The sequence below is a fragment of the Pagrus pagrus genome (genome assembly GCF_965226575.1).
Source record: "Pagrus pagrus genome assembly, chromosome: 13".
NCBI lineage: Eukaryota > Metazoa > Chordata > Actinopteri > Spariformes > Sparidae > Pagrus > Pagrus pagrus.
The window spans coordinates 25,936,315-25,957,113 of NC_140197.1; the positions used below are offsets into that span (position 1 = coordinate 25,936,315).

The following is a 20,799-nucleotide window of genomic DNA, read 5'->3' on the forward strand; positions in this document are numbered from 1 at the left end:
CATGGAAGTTGTTGATTAGACTTATGACTAGAAATTTGTTTCAAAAAGACCAAAAAAAACCCATTTGAATTAAAAATGTATTCAAGTATGATAAAAGGAATAATTACAGGTTATATTAGAAACAATTTTTGGGGGGAGCAGGAAACAGTGAATGCTCATTTCAAAGATGACTGAGTGATTGTGCCACTTGTCAGTTCCTGTGAGCATGATGCCAGGGAGGAGGTGTTGTTTGCCAGCAGGGGTTGAGGCAGGGTAAACACATCACTTAATGTTGTCAACATGAAGCTGCTTCAATCTTCTGTTCTTACCCATGTTTAGCATACATTACTCTGATAAACAGCAGTGGCCAGCCGTGGACATAACTTATGGGCCTGTGACAAACAATTTTCCATAGCACATACTTCATCCGCACGTTTGTTTTGTCTGTGAACAGATTCAACTCATTTGTTTTATTCAGTTAATACAACTGTTAAAACCAAGCCTGACATCAGACAAGGTCATCACTGGATGTGTGGATATCAGCACTTACAAAATGCTTTTAAACAAAGATGCTCACTAACACATTATCTCAGATTAATGAGATGCAGATTACCAGGATACACATGTGCAGTTCAGAGATTTCAGAGGCTCAATAACAGAGGGTTTAATGAAACCTGCCATAAAGTTTTATGGCACCTATATGTTTGTTGATCTGTGAGGGCAAACATTATAAATTCCTTCCCTGTACTGTAATATCTTAAATTCAATAGTGCTTACAGTCATCTGCATTATATGAACTATGATATATTATATAGAATATATAGAATATTTAAGGAGACAAAAACAAACACTGCATTTAAACAGTTGGTTCTGTGCAGTAGGAATAAAGAGGTGGATGTATTTTACGTCGATTCTTAAAATCTGTGTATTGCCAGTCTGCGGTGGGCCTGAGCTGTGTTTCTGCATGAGGCAGGCAGAGATAATGGCGTGACTGGGAAAAACAGGAGTCCAAACCACAAACTGTTATTCCAGCTGTAACAGTCCCAGCAGCCTGGGAAAGCAGCGCTGAGGATTGTTTAAGTGATTGTTTATTAGAGGTCTGCTGCAAAAATGCAAAACTTGTTGTGGTACATGGTACTAAAGATGTTTTTGCATGTTGTTTCCAATACACTACTTTATGTCCCATATCCTCATTATGTAAGAAAGCATGGTTAACTTTTAGCCATGACAAAGACATGTTTAAGAATAGCTTTTTTGTATTTCCTTATGTGGATTTGGACATGTGTGAAGGCTAGAATAAACAGCACAGAGGGTTCAAAGGCAGGAAGACAGGAAAGTAATAATGCAATGAGAGCTGTCAAGTGCATTGATATAAACAAGTAACACCTAGACACCAGAGCCAGTACCCTCCAAGTTCAACGCTGTGTGAGAGGCAAAGGATCATGCTGTTTACATCACACATACACACGCATGCAAACACACACATTTGAGATGCTGTGAGAAGAGGTTGACAGTGGACTGTGTGTACAGCTGAGACTACCAAGTAAGGTTAAAGGTTTGTGGTGACTGACGTCACAGAGGAAAAAGGGTGTGACTTTTCCCCTTGCTTACATTCAATGCTTCCTCTGGATGATGCTGGATCAAACAATGAGTTTGTGAGGGAAAATTAATTTGGCAAAAGAACATAGTATAATATCTTTAGCTTTTTCATGTGTAACATTGGGCAGGTAAACATCTTTACGCAGCCAAATGATGATGATCATGTAATGTAGAGACAAATTCTGCAACTTTTCATTGACTAAATGGGACGAGTTGTTGCAAAAGCATCACAGTTGTTTTGCTTCACTGGAGCCCCCACCGCTGCTGCTGTTGCTCAAAGACATCAAAGTGGCAAATACACACAGAGTGACCACTTTATTAGGTGCCAAACAAAGTAATATTGCACAAAAGTCGTGCAATAAAATATGTATTAGTATTCAGTTTCAGGCTGTTCAGTTGGTGTGTCGGATTGAATCATGTTGAAAGATGTTTCTAGGATGTTACCCCTTCATGCATATTAATCAGCATAGACAAAACAATAGAAACATCTTTCAGTATACCACAGTCAAGTTCAAGTTGAATTAACGCCTCTCTGACGCCACAGGAATCATCACAAAACTACAAGTCATCGCGCGGAGCTGTTTTATTGGATCATATTACATTGTACAGATGAACTGGTACCTAAATGTACATTCCTTAAACTCAGCTTCCAATTCTTTATCGATTGACTTCACTTTGGGCAAAATATCTGAGTCCCCTTCTAATGTTTCTTATGTAAGAAAGGCACAAGACCTTTTTCCAGCAAGTTAAGTGGGGGTGGGGCATATCAAAGTAATTACAACTGGATAGTCCAGGGTTTATGCATAATTACAAGGCAGTGCACTCGGTGGACCTCAGCAGCTGAATAATGGATTAGAGGTATAATTGCATTTGTAAATTAAAATCCCTTAAAGGAAAAAGGAGCTGAATAGAACAGATCAGCTTCCCGGATACAGAGGGTAAGAAAAAGGATTGGAGTTTGACATGCTGCAGTAATTATAAGGCAGAACCCATCAACCTGGTTATTGCCAATGTAATGTCTTTTTAGGGAATCAAGAACAAAAACTTGTGTTCACAAATCATTCTATTTTTAATTAGGGCCCGAGCACGAATCTCGTGCTATGGGTTTGCTCGGATTATTATTATTATTGTTCCATCCCCAAGATCGCATTTTTGGTGGCCGCAACATACCCCAAAAGTCACCAAACTTGGAACATACGTCACACCTGGCAAAAAATTGTATAATCTGTCATCGTTGTGAATTTCCACCAGTAGGTGGCGCTATAATCAAGGAAAGTGCATTTTGGCTAATAACTCCCACATACTTTGTCACACATTCAGAAATCTGCTGAATCTTCTGATATAGGCCACGCCCATTTCCCCCTACCGTTTTTTTTCACAAATTGCAAAATGTTGCAAACCTACTTTTTCTACCTCCTCCCAGGCAATTTCACTAATTGGCATGAAACTTTGCACACAGCATCTGTGGACCCTCCTGACAACCAGTTATTAAAAGAATTGTGATAGTCCAAAGAACGCCCAAAATATGAAGCAATAATTTCCTGACAGTCTTGCATATCTTGACCAAATACAATCCCATGAACACACGGACAGTTGAGGCACACATATACAATAATTGGGCAATTAGGCCAGCTAAGCGCCACGCCCTGACGCGCGTGGACTGCGAGGGCCCGTTCATCACTGCTTGCAGTTTTATTTTTTATTTATTTTTATATGTAAATATTAGCATGTTAGCTCAATAGCTTCCAGGTCATGTGATCAATTGACTCAAAATCAGTGTGGGATCATGTAACTACACTGGCTGCATGAGATACGCCTCTTGTTTTTACATTTTACATCTGTTCGTAATTTTAATAAATTTTTATTAGCAAATATCGGCTTTTTTAGCAAATATTAGCATGTTAGCTCAATAGCTTCCAGGTCATGTGATCCATTGACTCAAAATCAGTGTGGGATCATGTAACTACACTGGCTGCATGAGATACACCTCTTGTTTTTACATTTTACATCTCGTAATAGTTTTTATTAATTTTTATATGTAAATATTAGCATGTTAGCTCAATAGCTTCCAGGTCATGTGACCAATTGACTCAAAATCAGTGTGGGATCATGTAACTACACTGGCTGCATGAGTCATGGGTCACCAGATTTGGCCTGTAGCTCGTTACACATGAGTACGTTATTTCGATACCACAACTGCCCTCATGTGCAGCACGATAGCTCAGTAGCGCCCCCTAACGCCCCCTTATGGCTTTCCCATTAACCATTAACCCTCAGTCCAACAGGAAGTCGGCCACTTCTGTTTCACAGCGGCCATTTTGTCAAACTTGAAGCCCCGCCTCCTACATGCACATACACTAACGAATTTCGGCATGCATAAGTATCGTGACCAAACGCACAAAAAAGCCTCTTGGACCCACAACCTCAGTCCAACGGGAAGTTTGCCATTTTGGTTCAAAGTTGAGATGTTGCCGCCATTTCCACCCATTTCCATGGCTCGTACTTTAATGAACTTGCCTTACAGATTTAACGCCACAGACTTCACAGTCACTAAGACACATCCTCATACCTTGATGATGAAAAGTTGTAAAAAGCTTTCGCCTACATTATTCCTGGTGGGCATGACAGTCTGAACTTTCAATGCTTGGCCACTGTAAGAGCCTTGTCAATGTGTGGTGTGTGTTGGACACAAACTGTCCACTAGGGGGCTATGTTGTGTTGTGGGTCAGCCTGATATCAATCAGACGTCATTTATATCGCACATTTAATACAAATACAATGTAGCACAAAGAGCTTCACACAATAAAAGCAAGCGCAACAAAACAGAAGTGAAACCAAAAGACACACACACACACACACACACACACACACACACACACTTTCTCTCACACATAACACATAGGCTACATGCATTTGTGACAGAAGCTTACTGAGGTAGAGGAGTGCTGTGACGACAAACATCATCCAATTTACATGACATTCACAGGCTGTTTTCTCCAAATCATACATTACAACGTGACATATAATTGTATGCTAAATGCAGCATCACAAAGATAAAAGGAAGAGGAGCAGCTTATATCGCAGTATTTTGAGCAACAAGTGCGACTGAAAACAACGTGAGAGCAAAGCATGTGAGGCTTTTCACATCTCCTCCACCACACACAGCTTCACCCTCATCAGAGCTGTGATTTTCACAAGTGAGGTGTGATGATTTTGTATGTAAATTATAATGCAATATCTGAAAGCCGTAAAAAAAACAACTTTTGAGGAAATCTTAATTGGATAAACTGTTCATTTAGTATTCATAACTTTGTTGTTGTTCGCTTGTGTATCGAGAACATTCAATTCTAATTTCATTTTTCTAATACAGGTGGTAATTTGGATCATAATTGAAAGCATTTTGCTGAAAAGGATGACTAAAAAGTTCTTTACAGCCACCGCTTATCTGGGGCAAGGTCATTTATTCATTAAAAGTTATATTTTCATTGGTGCCCTGTCCGCTAGCTTCAAGAGCAAAATTATTAACCTTAATCATAAAATATACACTACTCAAAATTAGTTTGGGATATGGGTTCATACATGCGCGTGCATGGATATGCAATAAAAGTCGTGTATATACATTATATTTAATAAAATGAATGGATTTTTGTATTTTTTGCAGTATAATTATAGAGTAGACAATAGTTAAAGGAAGATGAATTTTGAAATAGGCTACTTTTTGGTGGATAATTGAAGTTTTTTTTAAATGAAGGGTGCAATTTCTCGGGGAAAATAATCCTTTATTTAATAACAATAAAAACATTCCTTTGAAGCATAAGGTGTAGAGATAAAGATAAGGGACTGTAATGAGCAGATATAGCACACCAAAGCACATTAACATTCAGCAGTATGTCGCTGTCTCCTCTGCACAGCGCCCCCTCGCCCCCCCCCCAACCCAGTGTTTTCAGCGAGCGTGCAGGCGGACGTGCATGCACGCGAGCAACAGATCCGAGCGCATGCGCAGTTCATTGTTTTGACTGAAAATGCCGTCGGTTTCGAAAACGGCGGCCAATGCGTCCCCTCAAACCGAGAAACCTACCCACTATACGTGAGTAAAGCCGCTGCGAACAAACAACTCAATCGCTCGCGTCTGAAAATGTTGCGTGCACGTGCACCCGCGCGCGTTTGGCATTTCTTGCATTCCTCAACTCTTGTGCGTGTGTGTTGAAAACATGGTGCTTTTCCTGGCTTTGTGACTACCTAACGTTACATAGCAAACAGCGACCTGCGCGCTAACGACACCGACGCTAATGTGGGCAAACGCGGACGTCTTGAATCACTTCACCGACGGGCTAACCGTCAACGGAGTCGTTTGCGATTGTTTCCCAGAGTTGGGGGGTTGTTTTGAATAAGCGCTTGAACGCTACACCGTCAACTCGGGCTGCTAAATGATTAGCCAGGAACTCGCTAACCAGTCTGCTTGTAAATAGCTCGGCCTTATTTTGAGTTCCCCTCTTGCTACGCACATTTATAGACGTACGCACGGGGACTTCCAGCGAGCGTTACGTCGAAATACGTGCGTAGCTTGCTCCGTGAATAGCGAGCTAACGCGAGTGACCCAAAATACACAGCGGGCTAGCAGCACAACACGACAGCCGACTGTCTCTGAACTTTTTTCCCCCCACTTATTTCTTAGTTGAAAAGTCGTCATAAAACCCGCTTCCTGATTGTGTTGTGTTGTTTTTCCCTTGTTGTTTCAGATACTTGAAGGAGTTCAGGACAGAGCAGTGCCCGTTGTTCCTCCAGCACAAGTGTACGCAGCACAGACCCTTTACGTGCTTTAATTGGCATTTTCTCAACCAGCGGCGGAGGCGACCCATCAGGAGGAGAGACGGGACTTTCAACTACAGCCCCGACGTGTACTGCACGAAGTACGACGAGACCACAGGCATCTGCCCGGATGGCGATGAGTAAGTCCCCGTGTTAGTTGGTGTCATGCTTCAGCTTCTTGGACATGTAGGTGTGCCACGATGCAGCTGCTGATGGATGCCTGGTGTTTTGTTTACATGTTTGTGGTGAGAACCATTGCAACACATTGTACAGAAAAGTGAGTGTAGCTTATCAGGACATTTTATCAGTGCTAGGTAAGTGTTGTTGTCTTCCTTAAGATGACCTTAAATGGCTTTTGGACGGGGTTGTGTCCTCATGGGAGTTGTTTAAGTCTTACTTTATTGCTTGAGTGTTACAGTGATAGTAAACGAAACCTAGATTCACACAGACGAAAGAGGAATAGCTGTTTTGCAGTGATATTAGCAGAGGTCTGAATGCATCTTTTTTTAAGTTTGGACATTTTGGAGGACACTATTTGAGGATGATTTCAGCAGTTTATTGTGGCTACAGTGACACACGTGTGTAGGATAAGAAAGCTCTTTGTTTTTATTGACATATTATGAGGCCTCAACTAAGGTTATAAACTGTCAGTCAGGTTATAAAGCCCAGTTTGGTGCAGGAGCTGTTTATTTTTAAAGGACTGGCCTTTTGTAATAAAAAAACAATGGAAACAGTGCCCTAAAGATAAGAAGGAAAACTGTACGTATGAGTACAGTATGAACAATATAGTTCTGTTAAAATAAAATGACTGGCAGTTTCTTGGTGAGCAGTATTTATCATTCATTTGCTGTATCTAAAACGTATCTTTCAGATTCAATATTACAATGGACGTTTCTTTGCCCTTTGTGCATTCTCTGTACCAAATTCAACATTTCCTATTGACTCACCCTTTACGTGGCATTGCTGCACAAAACTACCTGAGATGATACAGAACATAAAAATATCCGACACTTGCAAATAACTAGTCTTGTTATTTATTATGATTATTATTATAAAAATGAATGCAATCAGTCAGAGGCCATCTTTAGTTGATTCTGATGAATAAGAAGAAGAGGTGTTTGTGTTCTTGTCACTACTGTGCACCTGATATCTTGTTTATATTTAGGAACAGTGCATGCTGTTTTTTTGTTTGTTTTTTCATTACTGGAGATGTCGCCCCTGGCTGCCCTGCAGCGTCATATTCACTGGTGCTGCTATTCATTTCAGCCAATGGTAAATGTGATTTGAAATGTGTATAAACATTTTTTTGCCCCTAGCTTCATATTTTCTAAAAATATAATTTCCATATAGACTCCCTAAGAAGATATTAATATTTTTTCCATATGTGACCATACTGTACAGTCTCCATAGCTTTGCACATAGCATACTTCGTCCTCTGTCATCATGGTGGGAAAAAAAGCAGTATTTAAAAATTTTATGACAGGCTTGTGAATTAAATATTGACTAAACTGTCCAATCACAGAAACACTAGACATGTGAATTCTCAAAACAGGTGGAAGTGGCCTTACCCATTCTTCTGCAGCATAAACACACTGAGAATTTAAAAACGACACACAGCATTTAATTGAGCCCCACATAGAAAAAAAAAAATGGTTATTGAACTAAAGGATGAATTAATGGAAAATGAACGACTCCAATCCTTACAATTCCTCCTCTGCCAATGGGAGCTATTTTTGTATGACCTTATGTGTTGCTATAGCAACTGTTGCTACTCAAGAAAGGAAAAATTGGTTTATTCAAGAGGCTTATTGGCCATACATGTCTTGAGGCATTGCTGGTGTGTCATCCCTACATTCACAGTCGAGTTTTATTCCTGATTAAAAATGTGTTCAGCTATAGGAATTTGCTCCTTTTATTACTGTTAACGATCCTTGTGGTTTTATAATGAGTTGTTTAGACTATGTGCAGTCCTTTCCTGTTTCATGCTTTTAATAATCATAATGTGAAACACATTGCCTGCACACACATCTTAAAGTTGTTTTCTACATTTATTTCTTGAACTTGAAGGAAGATCATACAGTTTAAAAAATATTTATGCTATATTTTATGTTTATTTTGGACAGGTTTGAGGTTTGGACTGTGGCTTTTTTGCATTATATTATCAAGCCAGATGATGTTCCTTCAGATGTTTTATTTAGATAAAAATATTAAATTATTTAATGTGTCCTTCCTTCCTTAGCTGTCCCTATTTACACCGGACCACTGGTGACACAGAGCGCAAGTACCATCTACGCTATTACAAGACTGGCACTTGTATCCATGAGACGGATGCTCGAGGGCATTGTGTGAAGAATGGCCTCCACTGTGCTTTTGCTCACGGGCCACATGATCTCCGACCTCCAGTCTATGATATCAGGTGACATACAAAGCAAATAGTGGCTTCTCTCTTCTCTGCCAAGCTTTTCACTCACAAGCCTCACAACTGAAGTGAACAATCAGACAGTTTAGACATGTAGACAGATATACTATAACCAGAATAGATGTATTGTAGAGGTTTAATGGTTTGGTTTTTAACTCGTTTTTAAGGCTTGGCTCAATTTATCGTAACAAATACAAACACCTGATACTAAATAAACATGTTTTGTTGAGCTCTATGCTGCTGAAAGAGTCAGGTTAGAGTGAGGTTAGTGAATCCAAGACTATAAAACAAAATGTCTCTAAACAAAATTGTTACTGTTGAGTTAAATTGAGAACCTCTTTATTATTAATATTATCTAGTTTGCTTTTCTTGGTGCTTGAATAATATTATGTAAAGAGATGCCAGTGATTTAGCATTTCATCTTTATAATGAACTGTTTTAGACAACAAGCAGGTTTCTTTTAGTAAGATAATATATTGTTTTAACTTTGAGGAATTGGAGATCAAAATAACCTGAGTTCTATTTGTACAGAGAGATCCAAGCACAAGAGGCTCTTCAAAATGGACAGTTGGGGTCTGGGGAAGGTATTCCTGATCTTCAGCCTGGTGTATTAGCCAGCCAAGCTATGATTGAGAAAACTCTGACAGAAGACCCCCGGTGGCAAGGTGAGTAACCCCCGCTATGATGATATTGGTCTCAGGCAAACTGAAAAACACACTTATATTTTTTTAAAATGTATTTATTTAATATAATACTCTTTTTGCAGATACCAACTTTGTTTTAGCCAACTATAAAACAGATCAATGTACTAAGCCCCCAAGACTATGCAGACAGGGCTACGCTTGCCCCCACTACCACAACAGTAGAGATCGAAGAAGAAATCCTAGAAAGTTCAAGTATAGGTAAGACATGACTTGGTTTGAGTGGAAATAATAATGGTATTAAGTTGTGTAATTGCAATGCATTAAAGGCTATGACTCTGCATGCAGGTCAACTCCTTGTCCTAATGTGAAACATGGGGATGAATGGGGCGAGCCCTCAAAGTGTGACAGTGGAGACAGTTGCCAGTATTGTCACTCTCGCACTGAACAGCAGTTTCACCCAGAGGTGAGTGAATTTAGTTTTTTAGAAAATGAAAAGATGGAGGAGCTTTTAGTTGTTATTATGTTATATTGTCAGATTGTTATTATTATAATATATCATATTATTTTTAAATGTATTATTAGTTTTGTGTGTTAATTGAGCTCAATGGTCATGACATATACAATGGATCACATTATTAAATCTCCAAATTGACCATTCAAAAGCATTTTATGTATAGCCTACACAAAGGTCACTGAAAGTAAAATGTTATTGAATCTTCACTGATTTAACACTATTGCTTTTTTTTTTTCTATGGTCAGAGTTTGTAACTTGTATCTCACTGGCTTGTGATTTGTTTGTCTTTCTCTAAGATCTACAAATCTACCAAATGCAATGATATGCGACAAACTGGATACTGTCCCAGAGGGCCGTTTTGTGCATTTGCACATGTAGAAAGTAAGTCAAAGTCTCTCCAAATACTGTCTTGGTACACGATTGGAGATTTACAAATCCATGTTATTCAGCGATTGTATATATGCACTTGTAAGGACATTTTCTAGGTTTTTCCAAGTGTTAAAGTATGCACAGTCAACCCCGTTGTTTAGACACCATATGAAGATTTTATATTTATTTTGATCCTTTCAGGAATTCCATCTACAGAAGAGACCATGAGCTCATTGCTAACAGTGATACAGTCAAGTTCACAGTCCCAGCTGGGCTCTCAGTATTCAGAGTGTCCAGTCAGTGATTGGAACAGTGGAGGCAACTCCACCAACGCAACCAGTAGCAACGGACAAGTAGGAAGTGTATGTTTTCTTTGTTGCTGTGTCCTTATTGATAAGAAATTTGTCAGAATCAACTGGACCAGGGTGTTAGATATCAAGAGCAGGCACATTTCTCATGTATATGGACGCCTGTTGTTGTAGCTTCCTAAATCACTATTCAGCTGATGCAAATGGGCCATTTATTTGTCAATATGTGTTGTTTTTATGCTGTCATTTTTCTGTTGGCATGTTGTTGTTTTATTTTGCACATTGATTTGTCATTATTACTATTTTCTTTAACTGTTTTACATTTCATGACTACATTATTTTGAAAGAACAGCGCAGTTTAATAATTCAGTAAAAACAGCTAGTCTTTTCATTCTAGATCACCTTCATAGTTCATTCAGAATAATGGTTTTATTTTATTTTGTTCATTTATTTTGATCATCATTTTATTAAGATCATGTGCACTTCTCTTTCTCAGGTTTCATGTTCTAATAGCTCAACTGTAACTCCAAGCTCAGGAAGCGACAGTTTGTTATCCCCAGTGGGATCCATCAGCAGGCCCAAATCCTTAACTAATAGTAGTTTATGTTCAGAGTCCACCACATCCAGTGTCTCATCTCTGACGTCTAACTATCCCAAAGCTCCGGGCTTTGAACGTGAGGATCAGGTACACAGACTGCTCTCTTTAGCTTCAGGAACAATATAACAAATGGAGAACTTAGGGCTTTACACTTGATGTATCATTCATTTTGAATCACTGTTTTATTTATTTGTCATTCATTATTTGCCATGTCATTTTTATTTTATCACTTTGAGTTCTTTTTCCTATGAATTGCACTGTTTGATGATTTTAGTTGTGAGATCATTCTTGATGAGAGAAAGCAGTAAAGTATTGAGTAGTTAATACATTAATCATGTGACAACAAACTTGACAAAATATTTTGTAACACAGCCAGGAGTTTTTGTAACCTGCACACTTAGAAAAAAAGCTCCCCTTAGGTTAATTTTATGGCTTTCTGATGTTGTAATCACAGAAGGAATGCCGCCCACGCTGTGTTTGTCTTATTATCCTCGACTCGCTGGAATCAGTTTGAATAACCCCTAGAGCTAACGATGGCAGGCAATGTCAAGTTACATGTTCAGTTCCCACACCCCTGATTCATATCAGATGTAGGGCTGCACAATCAATCGAAGTATTACTGAAACTGCAGTTCATTGTCGAAGTTAAATATCCAAATAGCAAGTAAGGTAAATGTGTAATAAAACAGCATAAGAAATAAGTAATGTAGTGCTGCAGAAATTCCTCCAAATCTTGTAAGAAAACAAGTGTGTTACGGACCCCAACAAGTGTACATAAGCATGATTTTAGTATTTTTTTTAAAATTGTGATGGAACAAAATTCAACCCTATTCATCGCAAATCAGATTGCAATAGTAGTATCTGTCAGTATAATGGCAAGTATAACCATATTGTGCAGCCCTACTCTGATGTAATTAAGTAGACAGTTACCACATTAATCATGAACTACTGGAAACTGGTAGTGTTTAACACTGCTTTTGAGTGTACCACCAAGTAAGCCTCATTAAGGAGAAAAGAATGATGGTTGATGGCAAACAATTTGTTTTTAAATAGGCTTTTTGATCTTTTTCAGCCTGTGGCCAATAACAATGCAAAAATGTTCTTTTAAGTGAAATTAGCTGTCTAGAGTGTAAATGTTTGTCCCTGAAATGTGCTGTTTCTCTGTTATTTGATCATTTTCAGATTAAGAACAAGGGGCAAATGGATCAGAAATTGATGGACCAAGAAAAACAGGTTTGTGTTTAAAACGGTTCATTAGTGGCTGTAGCTTGATGACATTGCATAATATATAATGTATTTATTTCATTTTAAAACTATAATTAATAACAGTTGGGATTAAACAAACGCGTTCTGCTCTTTAATTTAGACACACAATACTGTATTCTCTGCGGTGAACCCTTTGGCATCAAGCTTTACCTCCAGTATAACATCCAGCTTGGCCTCCAGTATTGGCTCAGAAAGTTCCTCACCCACCACCTTATCAACAATGAATGCAAAAGCCACTCCTTTCTACCCAGGGAGCAACACAGTGGAGTCTGTCATAGGTATGTGTATTTAAAGTTAACCTAACAGTTGAGCTGACTGATGCCCTTCTGTACTTTGTTGCCAAATGTCAGCCAGGTTTGTTTCGTTTTCCCTCAGGATCCGCCCTGGACCTCAACTTCAGTGACATTAATGTTGCATCTCTTGATAAGGAGTTAGAGGAGCAAGACAACAGTGTAGGACTCGCAAGTAAGCACTCTTAGATTGTTTAAGTACTTTCAGCTGTTCGATCACAAATGGCCTCCTCATAATTTGCTCGTAATTTATTGTAAAAGTTTATACTTTGTCCCCACAGGTCAAAGGGTGCTAGGTGGATCAGCGCCAGTAAACATTCCCGGCTCCCTAGCCCGATCGTCCTCTTTTAATTCCTCATCATCACTCTCCACCTCCCCGCTAAGCTCCCTCTCCCAGTCTCTATCACAGTCCCTGCTGTCTGGGGCGGTATCGCAGCAAAATCAACCTTCAAACATGTTAGCCAAGCAAGAGCATGGCCTCCTGGGAACACCCACCTCCTCCTCCCAGAACTCTTTGGGTAAGCTGATCGTATCAGACATTTAGCTCCAAGTGAGCTGGAAAACATTTGACTTCAGATTTGAATCTCAAAGGCTTATATTTCAATAAAAATGCCTGGGAAGTGAGTTAAGAAGTGTAATTTTGTAGTTGCACACAGAGCCCCAACTAACTTTTCACTTTTGTGCTTGGTCTTGTGACTTTAACACATCACTCTCCTAGGCTTGAACGGAGGGGCTAGCAGCATTTGGGACTTTGTAAGTGGCAGCTTTTCACCGAGTCCCTCTCCAGTTTTCAGCAGCCTAACCTCCACAACCAGCAGCGCTGATCTGGCGCGCCTTTTTAGAGAGCTGGACGAGGCCAAGAAGAAGATCAAACAATGGGAGGAGGCCTGGCATCAAGTCAAACAAGTCAGTATTATAAAGATTATTGCTATACATGTCGTACTGTATCATAACCAGGGGTGTAGCCTAGACTTGGTGTACACCTTGATTTCCGAGCCACGGTTCAGCTATTGTATTGTTATTTATTTTTGTGTGTCAAAATGGAAAAAAGTCTCTGAAACATTGGAGGTATGTACAATGCAACATGTTTGTAATCGTACCATGTAGAAGGCAGTCAGTTGAGAGAAGCAGGCAGCCGTTTACTGTGGGCTCTCAGTCAACAAAACTTGAGCTTTAGAGATCAGAACGAGTCCAGATTGAGTAATTTTTGTCCTTTTGGGAAAAGGACTGACAGTAAACAGCAATAAGACACGTCAATGTGAGTCAGGTTAAAAGGGGAAGTAAAAGAGATGTTGTTTTGATGCAGAGGGTAGGAGTGGGTTGGTGGGGGCATGGTTTCAGAAGACTAGACTGCGACTGCAGACCGTAGACGTTTGTAAGCAGCTTCAGTCTCATTTTCTGAATTGTTACACCACTAATCAGAACAATCTCCCTTTTCATTAATCGGAAGTATGTCTTTTAATTACATGACTCAACTTTGTTCCAGGCCTGTGAAGCTTGCCAGAAAGATGCTCATGAAGCAAAGGAACAAGCAAAAACAGCTGAGGTGGAGCGGCAGCTGGCAGAACAGAAATGGGAGGAAACAGAACGCAAGCTGAAAGAGCTCCAAGGGGACTTTGATGTTCTTTGTCGCACCCCTGGGACACCTCTTCTACGTAGCTACGGAGAGCTGGACCAGCTCCCGTTGTCAAAGCTTCACTCCATCCAGAGTCAGCTGCGTAATGACCTAGACCTTGTAGATGGGGTAAGAAAGACTAGATTACACACAGCATTTCATTCGTAGCATGTACATAGTTACAAAGCGCTTTATCAGGCTAGCATTCAGTTATCTGTTTCGTCATCAAGCATGCTTATTTGAAAAGTCTGCATGAACTGTATTTTTAAGTTGCAGCTGATATTCATTCTTTTCTTCCCCAACAGGTAATATATCAGCTTCAGTCAAAGAAATGTATAGTTTGCCAAAAGCATGATCGTTGCATTGTTCTGCAGCCTTGCCAACATTATGTACTATGTGAGAACTGTGCACCTAGTAAAACAGAATGTCCCTACTGTAGAACAAAAATATTGAAGTGGTGATGTAGAATTACTCAAGGTACTATTTAAAGATTTAGCCCTTTGAAAAACTACTAATAGATATTACATTTTCTAATTGATAGTAATGTCTGTTTCATACAGTAATTGAATTAATTTAGAATAAAATGATGCTTGACTGACAAAACATATTGTATTATAGATCAGACTGTGTACAGGGGATTCAGTCATTATAGATTTTGCTCATCTTATGTGCTCATTAACTCGGCAAACCAGACAGCACTCAAATAAGAATAATACAATTAGAATATTAAATTACCTTGCAATGACCAATGTCAGCTATTGAGTAATGACCTAGACACTCTAAAGGATATAAATCATGTGGTTTACACTTTGTTATGAATACATACAAGCACACAGTGCTGTGCTTTCTCAAAACAAAATTCTAAATATGCATTGTAGATGCTCTTACAATAAATACAAAATTACAGATTAAAACAAGCGAAAGGAGCAATAAGCTTTCAGGCTAAAGGCTGTACACACAAAGACAGTAATGAGTGTAAGTTTGTATTTCAGCCACCGTGTTTTGCTGTTTATGGATTAGAAATACTTTACTACGCTTCGGTATTAGTGTGGATAAATCGCTGATCTCCTGAGGATGCTTCTTCTTTTTTTTAATGCACTTAAAAGTCCACCCAGAGCAAGTGTAATTGCATTTCAACCCTAACTTTCCAGAAGTTGCAGTGGAAATATGTGTAAAGCCGATAAAAGGTTTCAGTAAATTTGATCAGATCACAGATACTTGTTTTTGGAGAAAGAGGTGTAGTGGTCACTCACTGTAACTTTAATGTTATATCTTAATCAATCATAAGTAAGTTTTAAAAAATACACATAAAAAATACTATTGCGTTGTCATACTATAAGTATTCAGGTCGTTTTTCAGTTCATTCTGAGGGAGGAATAAGTTTGATAAACAATGTATCTTTTGTAATAATATCATGTGGTGATAACCTGTAGCACAATGACCTCCACAGGGGAAATTTGGCCTTTAAGAGTTCCCCATTCGGATGGACAAACAGAATACACAATGATACAGAAATATAGACCACGCCATTGCTGATATTTTAACATAATAATAGCTTGTGCCATAGATATTTACAGGTTGCGATCTCAAATGCAAGGAAATCACTGTGTAAATGTTGAAAGTGGTCCGCTGATGTGGAACATAAAATGGGCAAAACTCAAAGCAGATTTTTTTTTTTTAATTAAAGAGGAACAAATCAAGAAGCTTCAAAAATCATTTAAGGTAATTAAAAATGTGTGTACACATACCATTTACAGAGCAATGAGCTTCTACAGCTGATGAGTGAAATAGGTAGCTGATCAACAGCGAGAAGCTCCATTCTTCAAATGTGTGAGATGTTTCACATCCAAAGAGGTACAAGTGCAGAACTACACCTGTATCTATAAATCAGACTAAAGAAGGAAATGGCACATTTTCAAAGATTTTGCAGTGTTCCTCTTTAAGTAAAGTGAACCTTCTTAAACCCCAAATTTTAATTTGCAATTCTTTTCAATGCAACCAGTCAAGCATCATGATTTTGACCAACTTTCTGAAGAAGTTTGATTATTTACTAAAGCACTTTGTTGACCTGGGACTTTATTAAAGGGTATATAGAAATTTTGCTTTAAGCTGCTTTGTAGGTATTCTTTTGTGTCTTTTTTTAGATTTTTTTTTTTTTATATATAAGCTAATGTCTGAAGCTTTTGTGTGTACTGTGAAACACCATTTGAATATTTCATGTTTCCTATTGTTAAGTCATGGCATGGTTCTACATATTAAGATTTCATAGAAAAGTACATAATAGTTTCTACTTTCATAGTTAGATTTATAAAATTTCAATCAAATAAGTGCAAATTTAAAATGCATTTTAGGCATAACCAGCAGCTGTAATATTGGTAAGGCACATGCTACATGTAAAGGCTGTTATTCAATCAGTTATTTTGTTTTGTAGAGATTTATATAGCCTAGCCATTAGAGAAGCATGTATTGTATTTGCGAAAAGCCTGAAATGGTGATTTTTGTAGGAATCTAGCCTCTTGACCTTGTCTAGAACATATCGGCCTCTAACTCTAAAGTGCCTTGCCTTAGTGGAAAAGGTTATGTGTAGAATTGTCAGAGCAAACACAAGTAGTTGAAGCTTGTGCACAGGTTTTTGCATAATGGGTCTTGTTTAACTTTGCAGAAGCATCGACATGTTTATGACTATATCTGTAAATATAAATATATGCCAGTGTGTTTGGCCCAATCCCATTAAGTATTTCTGCGGAAGATAAATGAAAACAAACATTGTCAGTGCCTGTGTCCTGACTTCAACCTTAGAAGTGAATCTCCACTCTCCCCTCCAACTACCCACCCACTCATTCCTTGGTTGTGGTGCTCTTTTGGTGCAGCTTCACTCTTGATTCTAGGTTTTTCAATTTAACGTTTGGGAGTATGCAAACAGAGGACACATGGATTTGTATAGCAACATATAAAAATGCTTTTTAAACAGTTCAGTAAATTTAACTTGTTTTATTGTAATAACTGCAGTGATTAAATAATTCCGTAGTTAACGTCTAAGTTGGAATTTGCATAGGATATTGTGCTTAGGTTTCTCTAATTGAAATGACCTTCTACTGTGTTAAGAAATCTTTTTATTCTTGCTTTAAATTCAATAGAAAATCATGTATCTCCAGGTTCACCTTTTGCTACTTATAAATATGGGAAGATGCATTGTTTACATTCACATAAATGACAATTAAGCAACTCAGAGGAAAAATATCGAAAAAGGTTATGCTATTTTAGCATTTTCATGATTATATTACAGCATAAAAGGCAGCCTAAATACTTCTGGTATTGCATGTTATGCGATATATTAACCAGCTACAAAAAAAAACAAAAAAAAAAAGTTCGCGGTGTGTCACACTGCCAGAATATTTGTATTGACTTATTTTTAGTGTAGTAAAGGCTTAATAACTTCTGCAAGCTTCGCTGCTGCTGGAAAAGGTATTAATGTAGTTTCTTGTTATACATTTAGATGTTTGAATGTTGTTGTGCATCCACAGCTCAGATTTCAGAAACTTTGAAATAATCTGCATCTAACTTGACTAAATCTTCATTTGGTTGAATTATTCATTTGTAAATGCATTTCAGTCAGAGTTTCAGTACTTTTGTATTATCACTTAGAATGATGTCACAGACCTGTACTGCTGTAGATTGTCCCTTTTTTGAATTGACTGAAGGTAAATGTATTTTTGGATTTCTTTTCCCGCATACGCTGTAAAGCGGTGTATGATGCAGCTAATTTCACAGGGTCCTCTAGTCTATTTTGATTTGCCTGTGAAACCAACTAAATTAATGATGTCTGGTGTGATAATCTAAAAATGAACCAAAGTGGTGTTCTGGTAGCTGTCCAAATATGTGTTCAAAAGGGAAAGTTTAACCTCGAACAGAATTCAAATAATTGCTCTTGGACAGATCAGCCTGTAGATGTGAACAGGGCCGGGTCCTTCCCAAAACTATAAATGTCAGATCAGAGCAGCGAGGCCATACAGATGAAACTGAGTCCAGTCCAGCATTGTGAGCAGCAGGAATTCTGTTTTCGGATGGATTTTTGCTTTGATATTTCATTCAGTAGGACATAACAGTATATCCTCTTAGTGAGTAAACAGGACTATGCTAATGGATTTTGCTTACAACATTAATGGACTTGAGCCCGTTTTTGCAGTTTTACCAAAGACCTGTACTATTGTTATTTCTTTTGTACTACATTTCATCATTCGTTTTATTTCAGTTAAGAAACCTAAATTAAGTTTTAAAGAAGTAATCACCTAGTACCTTAAATAGATAATGTTCATTAACCGTAATTAATGGCATCTTTTTCTATCTAAAGTTAGCTATAGTGAGTTGATACACAAATGATCAAAAATGCATGGGTCAGATCCTTACAAAATGTGTATTTGTATATTTGATTTTGTGATAAGTATACATTGACGTTTATGGCAGGTTTGTGCAATACTGGCTAGCACATGCTGACCTTAAGCGAGGATTCAGTGTCAGTTAAATTGTTGTCTACAGTGAAGGAATGTCAAAGGTGTTTGACATTTGTGCTTCTGAAGTGGCCATATAAACTTCACTACAACTACTGTCCTGAAGTTTTTATCTTTTATTTTGTTTAACTACATAATCTCAATCACTTTCGAAATTGAGGGTTATGCATTATATGCTGTCATGATCGGCCTGCAGTGACTGTAAGGTGCTTTCTTTGTTTTCTATTTCTTAAAGCCGTGGTCCAAATTATTATTATTATTATTTTTATTTTTTTGTAAAATGACAGGGGACAGATGATGATTGTGACAAACATTAATGGCAGATACAGACATAATTTAAAGTAAGTTGTTGTTATTATAACTTCTTGTTGGCTGTTGGTCTCTCTAGTGGTCTGCTTGCCCCAATTCAAGTTTTCTAAAACAAAATGAAACAAACGTTCACTTGGTAAGCACAGCTTGCATTTCATTACATTTCTTTAGATTTGTTAAATTTATCTCTTAACGGACCAATTACACTTTCAAGAACATCTGTGCCTTTAATAATTACATAATGTTGATTGGTATTGAGAAAATGTCTCTGAGGCTTGATTCTCAGATGAAAAAATATAACATGTTTGAATTAGAATCAAAATTCCAGTGCCTTACAATATTTTTGTGGACCACAATGTGATTGCTAAATGATCCTGTGCATTCAGGCCACCTGAGCTGAAAAGAAAAAAGGCTAATCTAATGATATTTGCTTCGTTAGTTTCACAGCAGGAAGAAACTGTTCTAATTGACTGATAATCGTCTGTCTCAGTCTGTATTTGCCATACCATTCAAAAAAACAAAACAGCAATACTTAACCATTCAGTACACAATTTTGATTTCAATTTGTTATTTGGCACCAAAAACTCAATTGTTTTTAAGGAAAAGCACCAAATAGGAAGAACCTTGTAAATGAACTGTAATAGATGTATCATTATGCTCTGCATTGGAATAGTTTAATCTATTTTGCATTATTGTTAGTTGTTGTGTTGTCTTTTTGTTTTTAATATTATGAAAATGGAGCCTGAAGATTTATGCAATCTTGTACATGTATATGAGTGTGATGTATGGAGCTGTTCAAATTAAGTAAAATACTAGTACAACAGGTGTTGTCAAAAGTAAATAATCTGAATGTGGAACCGGTTGTTCCATATACTTTAGAAAGTTTCAGTAGAAATGTTATTTTAACATTGAAGCCCTGAAATATTGAATGTATTGTTCTAAATTAAATATTCAATGAATAGGTCACTGGATATTATGGAGCGCAGTTAATTCATTATGATGTAGCATCTAGTTGTGAACTGCTATTCAATAAAATTTATTAGAACTAAAACAAATGCAAGTTTGAAAGTTTCTATTTGTCAGCATAATGTGGATATATAAGGAAAGAAATGTGTTTTTCTCAGGGTAATACAGTGATTTAATAGAGAATGTGTTAAATCTGAGGAAACAACATTTCATGGGTTTATTTACTTAATGTCAGTGGGTTTAGACATTATTTATAGATAATTAAAAAAAAATGTCCCTTATTTTGTGATGAGCTGTATGGATATGTAGGAAAATTCTCCACCGATAATTGTAGAAATTATTCTGTTGGTATATTGATATTTTTTGTGTTGTGAACACAAAAATAGGTGCAAGTCTTAGAATACTAGATTTTTCTTTTCTACATTGAGGATTGTGTACTGCATATTTTCTGTAGTGTATTACTAGTTTGTTAACACTTGTTAAATTGTTACACTACAGTTATGCAATGGTTTACAGAGTTCACAAAATTATTTTTATCATCTTGAGAATTAAAATAATTTTTCATCTGAAATGTGTGACTACTCTTTGTCTCGAACACAACTTACAG

General features: G+C 37.7%; 1 protein-coding gene across 4 annotated transcripts; it reads left to right on the forward strand.

Moving 5' to 3' along the window:
• Positions 1 to 5,573: 5,573 nt before the first annotated feature.
• unkl (unk like zinc finger) lies at positions 5,574 to 20,763 on the forward strand. Of its 4 annotated transcripts, none has more exons than XM_084372313.1 (16): positions 5,574 to 5,665; positions 6,318 to 6,527; positions 8,627 to 8,803; positions 9,338 to 9,471; positions 9,573 to 9,708; positions 9,796 to 9,913; positions 10,261 to 10,345; positions 10,535 to 10,695; positions 11,138 to 11,326; positions 12,421 to 12,471; positions 12,605 to 12,782; positions 12,859 to 12,969; positions 13,076 to 13,312; positions 13,513 to 13,700; positions 14,281 to 14,538; positions 14,715 to 20,763. In XM_084372313.1, exons 1-16 carry the CDS (start codon positions 5,601 to 5,603, stop codon positions 14,868 to 14,870), a joined length of 2,454 nt encoding a protein of 817 aa, XP_084228439.1. In that variant the 5' UTR covers positions 5,574 to 5,600; the 3' UTR covers positions 14,871 to 20,763. The 4 variants fall into 4 exon arrangements, with proteins under 4 accessions (XP_084228439.1, XP_084228440.1, XP_084228441.1 ...); XM_084372314.1 differs by having other exon boundaries at positions 12,880 to 12,969; XM_084372315.1 differs by lacking the exon at positions 11,138 to 11,326.
• Positions 20,764 to 20,799: the final 36 nt, after the last annotated feature.